We start from the raw sequence: 16,102 nt of genomic DNA, 5'->3' as shown, positions 1-16,102 counted from the left end.
TTTTTTCTCAAAACATACTTGAAAAATAAAACTTGTGAAAATAGACTGAATGGGTTGGCTCTCTTAAAGTTGATATATTTAAAAAGAAAAACATAAGATTTTTTTTATAATATGTAAAACCCCCCCCGAAACTGAAACCTGGCTACGCCCGTGTTTTCGAGAAACTCAATTTCTTCTCTTGCTAAACTTCTAGGTGGTAATATCCTACCTGGAGAACTATTATGAGTCAATAATATGATTGTTATTTGTTCTACACTTCATGAAGATACTGAGCAACGCAACCAAGATATATTATAAATGCATCCTTAAAAATTTTGAATTTTCCTTTTTGATATACCTATGCCATTTTTAAACTTTTCGAGAGGACTGTATTTATCGAGGGTGGGTCCACAGTTCTTCGAGAACAAAGAAAAAACAATATTTTTTTGTATTATTGTAATATCTAAACCAATTTAAATGACAGTTTGAGAATAACTCTCATTCAATTCTGAGGAAAATAAATTTCTATCAGGTACAGATTGGGTCAATACAAAATATTAACCAATAAAAATTCATGACTTGAATGACGTCCAAGATCAGCAACAGATTTTTCTTCCTTAACACTTTCAAATGGCTAGGGAACGAGGGTTTTTCGGAAAATCCAGAATGTATATAGAATGTCATAGAGTCTGTGTGTGGTGATTTAGGTTCGGAGAGCTAGCAACATTAGGTATATTGAAATAGGCAGAGAACAAAACACGACCATATGGAAAAAACATCCACATTCCTTCTGTGTGATTATACAAAAATCCAATTCTTCATAACATAGGATACCCTGAAACTCATTTAATATTTTAAAATATTTTTAACGAACAGTATCAGTAAAAATTGACCGCAAATGCTCAGAATGCTCGCCATCAGATTGCATGCAGCGATACAATCATTTTCCAAATTATTTCGTACATGCTGTAGCATTTAGGAGTTATGTTATGACATAATGCCACAATTCGTGCTCAAAGGTCGTCTAAATCTGCAACTTGGGTCTTATAAACTTGTGAATTCAAGTGGCCCCAGAGAAAAAAATCAATCGGTGTTAGATCCGGCGACCACTGCTCAGGTACTGTCTCACTTGAGCTGCAAAGTGCGGCGGAGCTCCACCCTGCTGAAAGCATAACTTCTCTTAAAAGGTTTTCATCTGCCTCCAAAGCTTCGGTGATTAGAAGATCAATCATGTTTTCGAGCAAATCCAGATACACATCGCCAGTGAGATTCCAGGAATGACCACAGGACCAATCAAGTGATCTCCCAAAATACCCATCCAGACGTTGAGATTTTTTGAGAGTTGAGAAGGTTGCTCCCAAAAGAGGTAAGGATTTTCATCGGACCAAAACCTGCAATTATGTTTGTTTGCGTTTCCGTTAAGAAAAAAGTGCATTCATCCAAAAAGCACACGTTGTACAAAAACACAGGATTGGATCACCATCATCTTCTTTCAGTTCATGAAAAAGTGTCATTTTTTAAGGATGGAACTTAGCCAGCTTCAATATTCTGTATCCACTTGCCCTTGAATATCCAGCTTCCTGTGACAACTTTCTAAAACTTCCACATTGTTTCCGTTCAGCCATTAGTTGACCAACTACATCTGCAACTGATCCTGTTACCTCAAATTTCAACAGTTCCTTTCTCTCCCCCAACGTGTAAACTATATTGTAATTTTTATTAAGAACTGATAAAACGCATCTCTAATAATTCTGCAATACAGAATACTGAAACGAAATTTTCTGGAAGCAATAATCTCTTTGCGTATTGTCTACACTTGGCAGTGCAGATTCAGATAAACATGAAGTGAAAAAAGACAGTTAATACTTTTGTTTGTTTGTTTTCGCTTCGTCTTCAAACAAAAGATAATCACGGTTCATCGCTGCATGCAATCTAATGGTGAGAAATTTGATAATTTGTGGTAAATTTTTACTAATACTGTTTGTTAAAAATGTTTTTCCCTCAATAGAAATTATACGATCAATATCGGTACCATAATTCCATAAAAAACACCATGTAACTTTGGGAATACTCACTTCATAGAACACAAACTGCAGATTCATACAAATTTGAATCCATGCATACATTTGTGCTACAAAAATACCCACTTTCCCTATTCAAATTCCTGATAGGGTTGCAGTGCAACCCTTTCCAGTAGAAACAAGCTTTGTATCCCAGATCATGTCCCCCTGTCATTAAAAAATTATTTCAATGATGAATTTCAGAATTTTTTCATTATCATGGAATTAACAATTTTTCTGAAACACTACCATCATCCAATTTTCATTTATCGCTTTTTTTATTTGATAATATTAAAATACACGAAAACGTCTAATTTTTTTCGAAGCTCTAAGTGGCTTATTTCTTTATTTTTTCATCAGAATATAAAAATTTTGAAATTTGTCATTGAAATTATTGAGATACGATTGTTTCTCTCAAACATTGAAAAAATCGATCAAGCCATTTCCACACAAAATCAAAATGAATGCAAATTCAGAATTAACGCTATCATGACAATTGGGAAAATGTCACTAAATTTTTGGAACTTTCGAACACATTGCTAGTAAAGTAATAAAAACAACTCAAATTTAGATCTATATGGTTTATTCATTTAATCCTTCAATATTTCACAGTGGAATGTTTCCATGTTTCTTGGGTGGGTTCCTCAAATTTTTGGTTTCCAGCAAATTCAAGTCACGGCATAATCTCCATCTAGTTGTCCTTGGTTCTATTATATCATCAATGAAACCTATAAAAAAGAGAACTCTTCAAACTTCATCTAAAGCAAAACAATGAGGAAAGCAATAACTTAGAATTTAGGGACAGATCGCTCATTCATTAACAGCGGTGTAGCTAATACATAATAGGGATGTTGCCTATATTTTGAAATTGCTTTTAATTTGTAGATAAACCCTATATAAACACGAAAAAAATTTTTTCATAGAAAAATATAGAAAGTTTCAATAAAAATACGTAAATAAAAAAGTTTTTCAAAATTTCCGCTGAAACGCTCCATTCTGTCACGGTGTTATGGTGACGTCACTGCATAAAAGAGTCACCACCATAGACAAACTAAGCATCACGTGCTAACGCTCTGTCAAACTGAACTAATATCAGCTGACAGTCAAGTCAGTTTATTTATATCCTCTGACGTTCTAAACCATAGATAAACTAGTTCTAGATAAGATTAGTTTGTCTATGTCAAATTGCCCTGATTGGCGTTCGCAGTCACGTGCTAGTCGATAAGAATTAACACAATTTAAATCAATTTTATTAAATTGAATTCGAGAAATAAGGTGATGAAAATGCTATTTCATTATTTTAAAAACGGCCTTTAATTTGGAAAACCTAAATTCATTTGATTTTATTATATGACGCAACATTCCTATTGTACAACCATCTAGTTCGTTGTTTTGAAGCTATAGAAAAAACAAAATTTCGCACAGCTTATTTAAGATTTACATTTCGCCCATCATCGGAATTAACCGCGGAATTCCAGATCCGAAGCTAACCCGAAAAATTTAAGATACTAGTTATTTGCATTTGAGAGTTACCTATCTATCGTGATTTGTGTTTAAGGATAGACGGACGGACAGAATTAGATTTAGGACAGTTCGTTATCAACGAGCTGAGCCTTATCATTTGAATTGAGACAATTCCTGGCTTAAAATTCTAATATGATAGAGCGATCTATTAAGCGAACAGCACTTCAAAACACTTCATATTTTACACTATGTCTTATCACTGTTATTTGCTAAAATATCTCAACGCATGTGAAAAAATCTTGTGTTAATATAGATATATAAACTTTAGATAGATGGAAATCATCCAAAAGGATGAGGATGAGAAATTTATAAATTTTTTTGTATTCGAACAAATCCACAGGATTGAAAATGATGACCGAAGATAAATTACCTCTCTGCGCTGCTGGAAACGGATTCCCGAATTTCTCAATGTATTCAGCTTCATATTTCTGCACATCAGACTTTCCCCTGTATAAAATGGCAACTGCTCCTTTAGCACCCATCACGGCTACTTCGGCAGTTGGCCAAGCATAATTTACATCCCCTCTGAGATGTTTTGATGCCATCACATCGTACGCACCTCCATATCCCTAGAAAATTAATAATTAATTAAAAATCTCTTGGATCTACTCTGTTATTAAATGTTAGATCTATCTGGCGGCTAGATCCATCAAGTAGGTAGTCATACCAAGACCGTAATTTCGCTTCGCCTTCCAATCTACATATTCAACAGATCTACCTTGTCCCAAAATTCACCATACCTATTGTTATAATAAAGCAATAATATTATTTCTATATACAGGATGTCCCAAACTCGATGGCCTATTAGACGTTTCTGGAAAACTAATCATAATTTTGAGCTGAAAATTTGCATATTGGGGTTTGAGACAATGATCTTTCTCCCTAAAATATTTTCAGATCTCTACAACTTCCGGTTATACCGGAAACAAACTACTACTTCCCTATTTCAAATGACACACCCAATAGCTTTTTTGATGGCAATTTTGGCAATATGCCATACCTTGGGTAAAAATTCAACGGTTCATGAGTTATTGGGATTCTTATGAAAAAAAAGGTGGCGATGAGGACTCACATTTTTTTGAATATTTCGAAAAAGCCTTTTTCGAAAAAAATTTGTTTTGCTTCGATTACGCAAATACGAAGTATTATAAGACTGTTTTCGGCTTGGACAAAAAATGTACAGGGTGTTCATAAGAGGATCATGAACTTCGACAACTCAAATTAATCAATACTCAAGATTTCCAAATTAGAACCTATATTTTTTATTATTTCAGTCGATTCTAAGTACAAAGATAGTGGGGGTTACTTCAGCAAACCCTATACCTAAAATGAATACTTCAAGAGTTATCGGGGAAGAACTTCAAATGAGGAAAAACCGCTATTTATAACTGTGGGAATAACTGTCTGTTACTTCCGTAAAACAAAGAAAGAAAATAAAATTCGATGTTTGGATAACTAAATTTTACATTTCATGAATTTTAATTAATTTTTCGTTGGTATTGTTGAGAAATCCATAAACCAATACAATTTTCAATTACGAATAATTCATTACGATTCTTGATATGTCAAATTCAGTTATGAAAACATCGAATTTTATTTTCTTTCTGTGTTTTACGGAAGTAACAGACAGTTATTCCCACAGTTATAAATAGCGGTTTTTCCTCATTTAAAGTTCTTCCCCGATAACTCTTGAAGTATTCATTTTAGGTATAGGGTTTGCTGAAGTAACCCCCACTATTTTTGTACGTAGAATCGACTGAAATAATAAAAAATATAGGTTCTAATTTGAAAATCTTGAGTATTGATTAATTTGAGTTGTCCAAGTTCATGATCCTCTTATAAACACCCTGTACATTTTTGGTCCAAGCCGAAAACAGTCTTATAATACTACGTATTTGCGTAATCGAAACAAAACAATATTTTTTCGAAAAAGGCTTTTTCTGCTGAAATATTCAAAAAAATGTGAGTCCTCATCGCCACCTTTTTTTTCATAAGAATCCCAATAACTCATGAACCGTTGAATTTTTACTCAAGGTATGGCATATTGCCGAAATTCCCATCGAAAAAGCTATCTAATGATGCAATAATATACTGGGTGTGCCATTTGAAATAAGAACGTAGTAGTATGTTTCCGGTATAACCGGAAGTTGTAGAGATCTGAAAATATTTTAGGGAGAAAGATCATTGTCTCAAACCCCAATATGCAAATTTTCAGCTCAAAATTATGATTAGTTTTCCAGAAACGTCTAATAGGCCATCGAGTTTGGGACACCCTGTATTTCATTTTACTACTGTTTAGACATCGTCTTTTTGAAAAACGCACCTTCTCTATCACATACCTCTTTTTCATTTCTGAATAGATACCAACTCATTAAATACTCATTTCCCCCTCAAACCTTTTTTACATTACATTCAGTATTGGTGGAAGAATTTTCAATTATTCACCTAATCATAATTTTCGATCCACTTGGTATTTTGATGGTATACCTTCAGTATATGTATGGTACACTATTAACGATTTGTCCAATTTGATTCCACCATTTCATAATTCGGTTCTATACTCATACCACCAGTTGGAATTAGCATTGATTTTTCTGTTTTTTTATTATAAATGTTTTTTTGATATTCTTCTTTTTCATTACATAAGTTTGTTTGAATTGAAGGTAGATGTTTGGACAAGGTAGATCTGTGAGCTAGCTGGATCTGTTGGAATGTTGATTTTGTGAGAAAGATGGATCTACCATCTAAGTACATCTACTGATCAGATGAAAACGCTAGACGGCAAATCAACCAAGAGAGACCTTGCTCTTGTCTTTCAACTACAGCAAGACCCCGTATGGTTACCTTGCGTTCATCAACTTTAATGCAAATACATATAATCATATTGGGTATCAACATTTTAAAAACGGAGAAATGCATTGAAAGTATATTATTATTTTTTATATACAGTTCTTACCTTTCTTGTTATCACAGTCAATTTTGGCACAGTAGCTTCTGCGTATGCATATAAAAGTTTTGCTCCATGTCTGATTATTCCTGAGTGTTCTTGATTCACTCCTGGTAGAAAACCAGGAACGTCTACCAGTGTAATGATAGGAATATTGAAGGCATCGCAAAATCTAACAAAACGAGCTGCTTTTATCGAAGCATTTATGTCCAATACACCTAAAAAGGATAAAGAATTGAATAATTCATTTATCTTAAGGCTAATTGATAATTCGTAGAATAACTATAAGTAGGTATATTATTTAAATTATGCACTTGCACTAACCAGCTGCCACTTTTGGCTGATTGCCAACAATTCCAACAGATCTTCCGTTCATCCTTCCAAAACCAACAATTATATTTTTGGCGTATTTCGGCATTATTTCGAAAAATTCTCTTTCATCCACTATATTTATAATAATATCTAGCATATCGTAAGCTGCTGTTGTTTCTGATGGAATTATAGTTTCGAGTATTCGCACGTCCAAATCACTGGAACAAAACATAATTATAAGTTAAAGTTCAAATTGGATATTTCCACCGTACCATCTTTCGTCACATGCTCTTATCGGGGCAGCTTGACTGTTTGATTGTGGTAGGAAACCCATGAAATCTCTGAGTTGAAGTAGAGCCTCCACGTCATTTGCAAAAGATTTGTGGGCCACCCCTGATATTGATGTGTGCGTATTGGCACCCCCTAACTCTTCTTGTGTTACGTCCACATTGGTAACTGACTATTTTAGAGAGAAAAGTAGTATAATAATAAAAATAACTTCATTTCGTTGAATATACATTGGATTCGAATAATTGAAAAAGGTGTATAATGAGCAGAAACTCAAGAGAACAATAAATTTAAAAACACAAATACTATATAGAATCATAGATACTGAAACCTCATTGCTGAGACAAACTATCTGATTCTATAATAGAAGCTAATGGCAAGAATGTACCTCAGCCAACAACTGAACTCCCTTGGACGTTTTTCATTCAAATATTTCGATATAACATCATATACATAATTAAATGCCAGATATTAATGATGATCTCTCAAGAAATGTATGGTTTGAACCTATAAACATAGGTCTGCAAAAGCTTTATTTAATCAATTTATTCATCACAGCTTACTAACTGAATCTTTCTCCGGATCTTTATAATAGGGAAATTAAACTTTAACACCATATATCTCGAAAACAAAGCGTTTGCCGCCACATGTTTAAAAGATTTTTTTCTTAAAATTTTCCGATAAATCATTTTCGTTTGTACCTACATTTTAGGAACCACTTGTAAATGAAAATATAACTGCGAATAAAGCCTCCCTACCTTAACAACATCAGGTCCAGTAATAAAAAGATAAGAAGTATCTTCAACCATGAATGTAAAATCAGTCATAGCAGGAGAATACACTGCACCTCCTGCACAGGGTCCCATAATGACAGAAATCTGGAATATATTATTGTAGATCAGTTAGATGAAAATGCACTAAACATAGAGGAAGAACAGCGATTGATTTCCAACTATTAAACCTCTATTACAAATTTGAAGAACTGAAAGTTTTAAGTCAACATATAACTATAATGAATATAAAGCTATGAATAGAAGGAATTAGCGAGTTGATAAAATCACAATTGAAAGTATGTGATAATAATAATAACTTTTTTTGGCTGCAGGTTGTATAAAAAATATTGAATATAAAAAAGTCATTCTATAATTCGGGGGTTGAGCTGAAGGTGTCAGTACAAAAGATACTAAATATAAATGATTTGAAAAATTCGGTTTTCTTTTAGATGTTTCTAGGATATCTAATACATTCTCAATATTGAATTCAAAGTCATAAAAATAGTATTCAACAGAGAGCTCACTCAATCTCTCATTTCCTATTTTACTTTTTGAATAATTCAATACGTTTACAGTTTCTTGAATGAAGATTAAGTTCTTTCCGGCCTGACCGTCGATACTGGTAACGTACAAAATATTAACTAACTAACTTGGCCACATTATCACAAAATTTTGCTGAGTCTCTGGATGACGAAAGTCATGTAGATTTTCCACGTGCTTTTGATACTTTTGATCATGTCTTGCTCTTGAACAAACTTGCATCATTTGGCTTAGCTCCTTTTCTGGTTCTAATGCGTTCTTACTCGAGGTGGAGGGTGTAGTATATATTCTGTAAATTATGGCTTCAAGTCTCAGGAGTATGAGATCAAACTGGCGTTCCACAAGGCTCTAATCCAGATCCATTATTGTTTGTCATCTTTATAAAATAACTTCTATGCTCTCTTAGTTGCAAGACTTTGGCCTATGCGAATTTTTTGAAGCTTTACTTGTCAAGTTGTCGAGTTGCTGATATTTTGAGTCTTCAATCGAGTATAAAGTTTGTCTATGGGTGGTGCTTACGGAATGGTATTATTTTGTTGAGATCATAAGTGGAATAATTCTCGTTGATATAATTCCGCACTGGCGCTCTATCTGAAATTCGAGGTCTCTATATTTTGAAATTTTTTCGACCTCCTTTTGACTTATGTTGTTTTTGGTATTGCTGCGTCGATAGGTATTATTTTCTTCTGATGTTTATCGACTAGTAATATAGGGTGGCCACTTTTTTAATGGGATTGTATTGGTAACTTTTAAACCATAAGAGTTAGAAGGTCGGTAAAATGGAGAATGCATGCATAGAAGCATTATCAAGCAGTTCAAACAAATCAAGATTATCAGGGCCGGTTATTGAGATATCATAAGAAAAGTAAATTATGTCATTTTGATTTTTCTTTTTTTTCCATTTTATTTCAAATATTATCAAAAAATGTTACAGGAATTTTTTATTCGATAGTAAATTATCCTCAATTTGACGTAATCAGATTTCGTATCCAACGTTTCGTTCTCTTTGGGCCACCCTCAACCTCATTTTTTTCAATACGGACCTGCATATTTTATGACATTTTTCGAATTAACTTTTAACGCTGAATTCAACGATATATCATACAATGTCATTCAAAGTTGATTTTCAGGTGACAATGGATGAAAAATGATCCATTGTCACATATAGAAGCAAAAATTCAGGTTTATGGTTTATTGCACTCAAACACTGCTCAGAATCATTAACTAATTGTTGCTTTCGTTCGGTTATGAGCTCGCGCGGATTCCATTTTGCACACAGCTTTTTCATGTACAAATACTCGTGAATGATATGATGTACACGTTCAGATGATACTTCACAATGTCTGCTATCTCGATCAACTTCACTGTACGGTCATTCAAAATTATTTTTTGATTTTTTCGTCGGAGACAGCCTCTTTTAGGCGGCCACTGCGTTCGGCCGTTCTCGGTGCTCATTTCACCACGTTTAAACTATACACGCATACCAATCTAATGATGGTTGATTTTCCTGGTGCAGACCCCGGAAAGTCTTCATCAAGTCAAGATTTTGCTTCAACTGTATTTTTTCCCTTCAAAAAGCAATATTTTATCAGCACACGAAATTCTTTTTTTCATCTTTTTTCAAATAACAAAAGTAGCTACACTCACAACGCAATATCTCACAAACTAATGGTCGGACCAGTGTCAATTTTTGACACGTAGCGTTTGAAGGTTGGTACAAACTAAAAATCATATGGATTTAATACTAGCACCGCCATCTGTGCATCAGACCGGGGACTTTTCAATTGGCCTAATATATGAATTTAAGATATAATTCAATGTTTACCTGTGGTATAACACCTGAAGCTAAGACATTACGTTGAAATATATCGGCGTAACCTGCTAGAGAATCAACTCCCTCTTGAATCCTAGCGCCCCCAGAGTCGTTGAGTCCTACCACTGGGGCTCCCACCAGCATAGCTTGGTCCATAATCTTACATATTTTTTTGGCATGTACAGTTGATAAACTGCCACCAAAAACGGTGAAATCTTGGCTAAAGAGATAGACAGGTCGACCGTTGACTAGACCGTGACCAGTTATTACGGAATCTCCTGGAAACTACTTAATAATGAGAAGAAATTGATTATCTATGAGGGGACATATATATAATTTTTTTATTACTATTATAATTATCTTATGAAGAGTAAATGTGTTTTGTATTGAAAATCTTTGTAAATTTTCTGATAAAAATAATATTCATTCTCTCAAAATCAATTTATATCAAGCAAAGATCGAGATAATCACATATTGCTGTGAAAGTTAATATTGCAAGACAGAATCAACCTGTACCGATGAAATAATTATGTTCACCAGTTACAGTAGGTTTTCGTTGATTTGATATAGGTCTCAGAGTAATAAACATAGATAGAGGGAGCATATGTCATTTTCAGTAAGCAAATTTTGTCCCCAACATGAACTATCAAATTTGACATTAAGCGCGGAAATGAAAACATATCAGTGATACGATATTCCACTCAATTAGTGAGTTTTTCCACAAGGAACGCACTTCTTATGTCCCATAGTGAATCAACGTTTTATACTCGTATCAATTCAAAATATATTGAAATAAATACCTTAATATATCAGAAATTCAGAGAACAAACTTCAAGCGCGCCAAACGACGTGAAACAACAGATGACACTAGGAGAGCAAAAGTTGCCAAACCTTGGATTTCAGTAGGTATAAATACAGCAAATAATAAATATTCTGCCTATTATAAATTCGACAATTATTAAAAATATCGGATTCCAAATATTCAAATTTGGATATTTAATTGAGAATCACTCAAATAAATATATTTCATTCAATTTAATATACGTTCATAATGATATAGTAAAATTGTGGATTTGAAAATATATCACAATCCGACAACGTAATCTAACCGTGTTGGGGACATGTAAAACTTGCGTTTACTCCCTCTATCTATGTTTATCTACAGGGTGAGTCTTTGACTTGTACATATATTTTAACCCAAGATTCCTGAGGTCAAAAGAAACACTTTTTTCCTTTACCATTTTTTCCGATTCGGCCCGGTTAAAAAGATACAGGCTGTTGAAAATCGTTAAAAAAATGTGATTTTCGGCTATATCTCGTAAATGGTTGTATCGAAGGAAATGATTTTTGAAATATAGCTTTTTTTTGATGTGATACATCTTCTCCGAACACCAGATTCCATACACATTCTTCTGTTTCTTTGTTATGAACATAACATACCATAAAAATACCAGAAATTCGAAGAAACCAACTCTTAATAGTAATTTGAACGTTCATTGAAGAATATTTGGCTAATTTGAAAAATAAAAGTATTCTTCATATTTTCTCGTACAAAGCGCCGTTTTCGAATAACTTGATCTTAAAAAAAAAAAATTATCTGTGAAATTCAAAAAATTGGGTACTTTGGCTGAATGCAACTCTGTTCTATTGTGGAAAAAAAAACCACAGAAATGAATATTTACTATGAAGTCATGTCTCAGATTTAAGAATTGAAGTACTAGCCAACTTAGTTTGAAAATGAAGTTATTTGAATAAGCTCACCTCAACTCCTCGATTTGATTAAAAATCACTGAGCTTTGGCACAGCTCTGATAATAAGAAGATACTTCACTAAAATCAACATTCTTTTTGAAAAGTCCAGATTATTCATAAAACCCATGTTTAAAAAAGTTTTCACAAAATAGTCCCATTATAATGACAACAATCAATATCCCACTAAAGACTGCTGCTATCGAACAATACTGTATTCTTCTTCGGCTCATTCAAACTCACATCAAAACATATCACTAGGACTAGGTACATACTAGACAAATTTTCATGTGATTGAGATTGAATACTTTTATTCTTTTGCTATTCCATAAATTCATCCTAAGAGCTTATGATTGACATACTTCCAAGAGGGCCATAATTGTTTTAATGTGAAAACAAATTAGGTGAGTTGAAAGAAACCAAATATTCTATTGTGGATATTTACATTGAATACTTCTCATTTATTTTCAATGCCAAAATCAAGATGAATTAAGTAGTAAAGTTGGCTATAATGTAGGTACACATTAACAACAAATTTGATTACAAGTGGAGTCTAACATTTTCCATTGATTACAGAGCCAGAATATTTTACATATTTCCATATTTTCATACTGATGGTTTCAAAAATATTGATGCATTTCAATATTTTTATGAGATAGTTGGAACAAATCAAATGCTTCATTTCATAACAAATATCTTATAACAATAACAGTGTAAACTGTAAATGAAAATTTTAGGTTAGAACTTAGAACATAGATTACTCGAACCGAACTGCTGTGTTTATATTTGGCATCACTCGAAATTTGAAATTCAAACTTAAAACCACAGATTACTATAGTCTGTGTTAGATCTTTCATAGATGAATATTATTTATTTGAGATTTTAAGGTTAATTCTTGCACGAAAAATAAACAACGATATCATATAAATGAAATATAATGAATGAATGGATATGAGTATCAGAGCTAATATGGGTGGTAGCGAGCTCAATTCGTTATAATTATCGAAAATGAAATAGAAATCAAGAGAAGAATATTTAATCTTTAGCGTCAACGAAATTGGAATAACTCATTTATTTGATTATAAACACTACTTTGTTCAACAAATGGAATGTTAAATGTGAGTTTATGATGGTTTTTCTAATTTAGTAGCTTATTTCCAAGGTTCAAGAGGTATATCTTATGCTTGAGAAAACTTCAGTGTTCCGGTTTGCAGGGGTGAATTAGCTCATTTTGAAAATTTAAAATGGCTATATCTTTGTAACAGGGCCGAATCGGAAAAAATGGTAAATGAAAAAAGTGTTTCTTTTGACCTCAAGAACCTTCGGTTAAAATATATGTACAAGTCAAAGACTCACCCTGTATATATCTATCTATGATATAGGTACTACTCACTGTCTGTTTCTCCATTCCAAAATCTGTACAAGTATGTTCAACAAACATGTCATACTCAACAAAACTATCATTGTCACAAAATAAATGGATTCTTTCTCTAGCTGTTAGTTTTCCCTGTTGAAGAATAAAAATTTATTTCAGGTTAATTTTATAATAATTATCATAAAATTTAAAGCATAATTATTATACTTACGTCCCTAAGATCGAGCCTACTTGCCACGCTACTGTTACGCCACTGGGCTGTTAACAGGTACAAGTAGAGTCAGATAGGTATATTCCTACGAAATATCGCATCAATATCCTAACGTGTGGCGCATTCATTCTCGATCAGTTTACTCGCTGTTACGTAGATTATTGCTTGATAATCAATGTGTGTGAGTATTGTTAAATCCCAGTAAAACCTCCTTTATTTAAAGAATTTTCAAAAGTATCTTCAATTACCTTTTTGTGTTGAGTATTTATCCTGTCTATTCCACCTCCCAACAGAGCGTTTTTTCTTTTTTCTCTTATTTGCTCAGATACTTTCAAAGTATGACTACTACTACATCTTACTGAATCACAACTCAAACTTGACGAAGCAATCTTCAATGATCTACCTCCTACAAAGAAGCGAGGATTTAAACTCCTCACGAGCATTTTATGTTGTTTTTTAACGTTTTTTAAATGAAAAAATATTTGAAGAAGTTCTCACAACACACAACACTATTCATATATTCAGTCTTTCAGTGAAAATGTTTACGTTCGTTTCTAACTGAGCAAACTCGCTTAGAATGTCCAGAACCGGTTTAAGTCCAATAGAATAATGGAATCTTATTTGAGCTCTTATCAGTTATTATGATATATTCAGAAATTATGACCACTAAAATTTTATTCGAAATATGAAACTACGGCGCTGTTACTTCTATTTAAGAAAGAAGATTTCTTTTTATCAATTTATCTTTACGCAAGGTTTCCAGAAATGACGACATTGCAGGCTGAATTCATAGGCGTAGATAATATTTCAAGAAGTTAACGTTGTAAAATTATTTCCGATAATAAACCTTTGAAATTGTACTGAAGACTCGAAATTTCCGTGTGAACATTTCTGATTATCTAGGACAGCCATACTCAACCTTTTTTCATCTCGGGCCGCATAATTGCTACTGTTCATTCTTGCGGGCCGCAGTAATTTACCTAGTTGTAAAACTAGCTTCAGCCCGCGAGGTTTTCGTTTATCGCGCATAATCAAAACTTTTTTTTAAATTGGTTACAAAGTAGCCTTAGTCCTTTCCTAAGCACTAGTAGTTCCTGTCTGTGAACCAAATTTTATCAAAATCAATTCAGTGGTTTATGCGTCAAAGCGTAACAGACAGGCAGATTACGTTTTTTGCATTTGTAATATTAGTAGGGAATGCGAAAATAAAATATACAGGGTGTTAGGGAAACATTCCCAACACCGAAAACAGGGGATACTATTGACGATTTTAAGAGAATTGGAATAATTTTTGTTATTGCAATTTTTTATTTTGGTAGGTACCATGATTTCTAAACCCTTTTATTAGCATAATTCACGCAATAATGCTAATAAGAGGTTTTAAAAATCATGGTACTGACCAGAAAAAAAATTACCCAATAATATGACAATTTAACCGTATAATCAGCTAAAAAAACGCACCCAAGAATCCATAGAAATGAAAACTACAAGAGCAAAAACGCGAGATAAGGTATTCTCGCTAAGAAGATTAGGTATAGTATGTACATAAAGAATCCATTGTTTATAACGGGTGTTTTTTTTCGAGGTATATAACTTAAGTTGGCATTACTGTTCAAGATGGCGACCGATTTAACAGCTGTCAAGGGATTTATTCTCAGTTTGGTTTGGCAACTCATCATGAATAGACTCACGCCTGAATAACGCTTGCAAATAGTGCAAAAAAAAAAAGAGATTACCGTTGTTCCCGATTTTCATAAGCAAATTTTGTTTAGCGATGAAGCGCACTTCTGCTGCACAAAACTGCAATTTTATTTGGAAATAATGGTTCTGTGCGGAATAGGTATCGCGCACTACGTCCAGGAGCTGTGGTTCCAACAAGACGGCGCAACATGTCACACAGCTCGTGCCACAATCGATTTATTGAAAGACAAGTTTGGTGACCGCCTAATTTCACATTTCGGACCTGTGAATTGGCCTCCAAAATCTTGTGATTTAACACCGCTAGACTACTTTCTGTGGGGCTATGTAAAGTCATTGGTCTATATGCGGATAAGCCACAAACCCTTGACCATTTGGAAGACAACATTCGCCGTGTCATTGCCGATATACGGCCACAAATGTTGGAAAAAGTCACCGAAAATTGGACGTCCAGATTGGACTACATCCGAGCCAGCCGTGGCGGTCATATGCCAGAAATCATATTTAAAATGTAATGCCACAAGATTATCTTGCGGATAAATAAAATTCATGTCAATCGAATAATCCATCGTTGTTTTATTGCAATTTAAAGTTCTATAGCTCTAAAAAAAACAACCTTTATTATGGATAAAGTGTTCTGTATGTACGCAATAAGGGAGAAAACAAAGGTAAATGAGTGAATATTGATACCGTTATTTTTGCGTAATTTCGAAACTTCATTTGTAATACTATTGTGAAAATTGTAATACTGGACTAGGCCGTTGCTCGGGCCGCATAAAAATGGGCAAAGGGCCGCATGCGGGCCGCGGGCCGCACGTTGAGTATGGCTGATCT

The 16,102-nt window shown here is 33.6% G+C and overlaps 1 protein-coding gene across 1 annotated transcript; it reads right to left on the bottom strand.

The window, feature by feature from the left end:
* Positions 1–2,605: 2,605 nt before the first annotated feature.
* LOC123678174 (propionyl-CoA carboxylase beta chain, mitochondrial-like) lies at positions 2,606–14,279 on the bottom strand. Its single transcript, XM_045615043.1, has 9 exons — positions 13,819–14,279; positions 13,378–13,491; positions 10,249–10,521; positions 7,869–7,988; positions 7,095–7,282; positions 6,835–7,040; positions 6,520–6,728; positions 3,934–4,132; positions 2,606–2,767 (listed from the first exon to the last, which is right to left on the bottom strand). The coding sequence occupies exons 1-9, from the start codon at positions 14,011–14,013 to the stop codon at positions 2,646–2,648; spliced, it is 1,626 nt and encodes a 541-aa protein (XP_045470999.1). The 5' UTR covers positions 14,014–14,279; the 3' UTR covers positions 2,606–2,645.
* Positions 14,280–16,102: the final 1,823 nt, after the last annotated feature.

Source organism: Harmonia axyridis, chromosome 4 (assembly GCF_914767665.1).
Source record: "Harmonia axyridis chromosome 4, icHarAxyr1.1, whole genome shotgun sequence".
Taxonomy (NCBI): domain Eukaryota; kingdom Metazoa; phylum Arthropoda; class Insecta; order Coleoptera; family Coccinellidae; genus Harmonia; species Harmonia axyridis.
The sequence above is the reverse complement of the archived record's forward strand: the minus strand, read 5'-3'. Positions and strand labels throughout refer to the sequence as shown.

Excerpts from the sequence above, each read along its gene's own strand:
- LOC123678174 (XM_045615043.1), bottom strand. The coding sequence starts at position 14,013 with ATGCTCGTGAGGAGTTTAAATCCTCGCTTCTTTGTAGGAGGTAGATCA. Across the intron at positions 7,041-7,094 it reads AGAGCATGTGACGAAAGATG|TGATTTGGACGTGCGAATAC; the intron begins GTACGGTGGAAA and ends GTTTTGTTCCAG. Across the intron at positions 6,729-6,834 it reads TCAGCCAAAAGTGGCAGCTG|GTGTATTGGACATAAATGCT; the intron begins GTTAGTGCAAGT and ends TATCCTTTTTAG.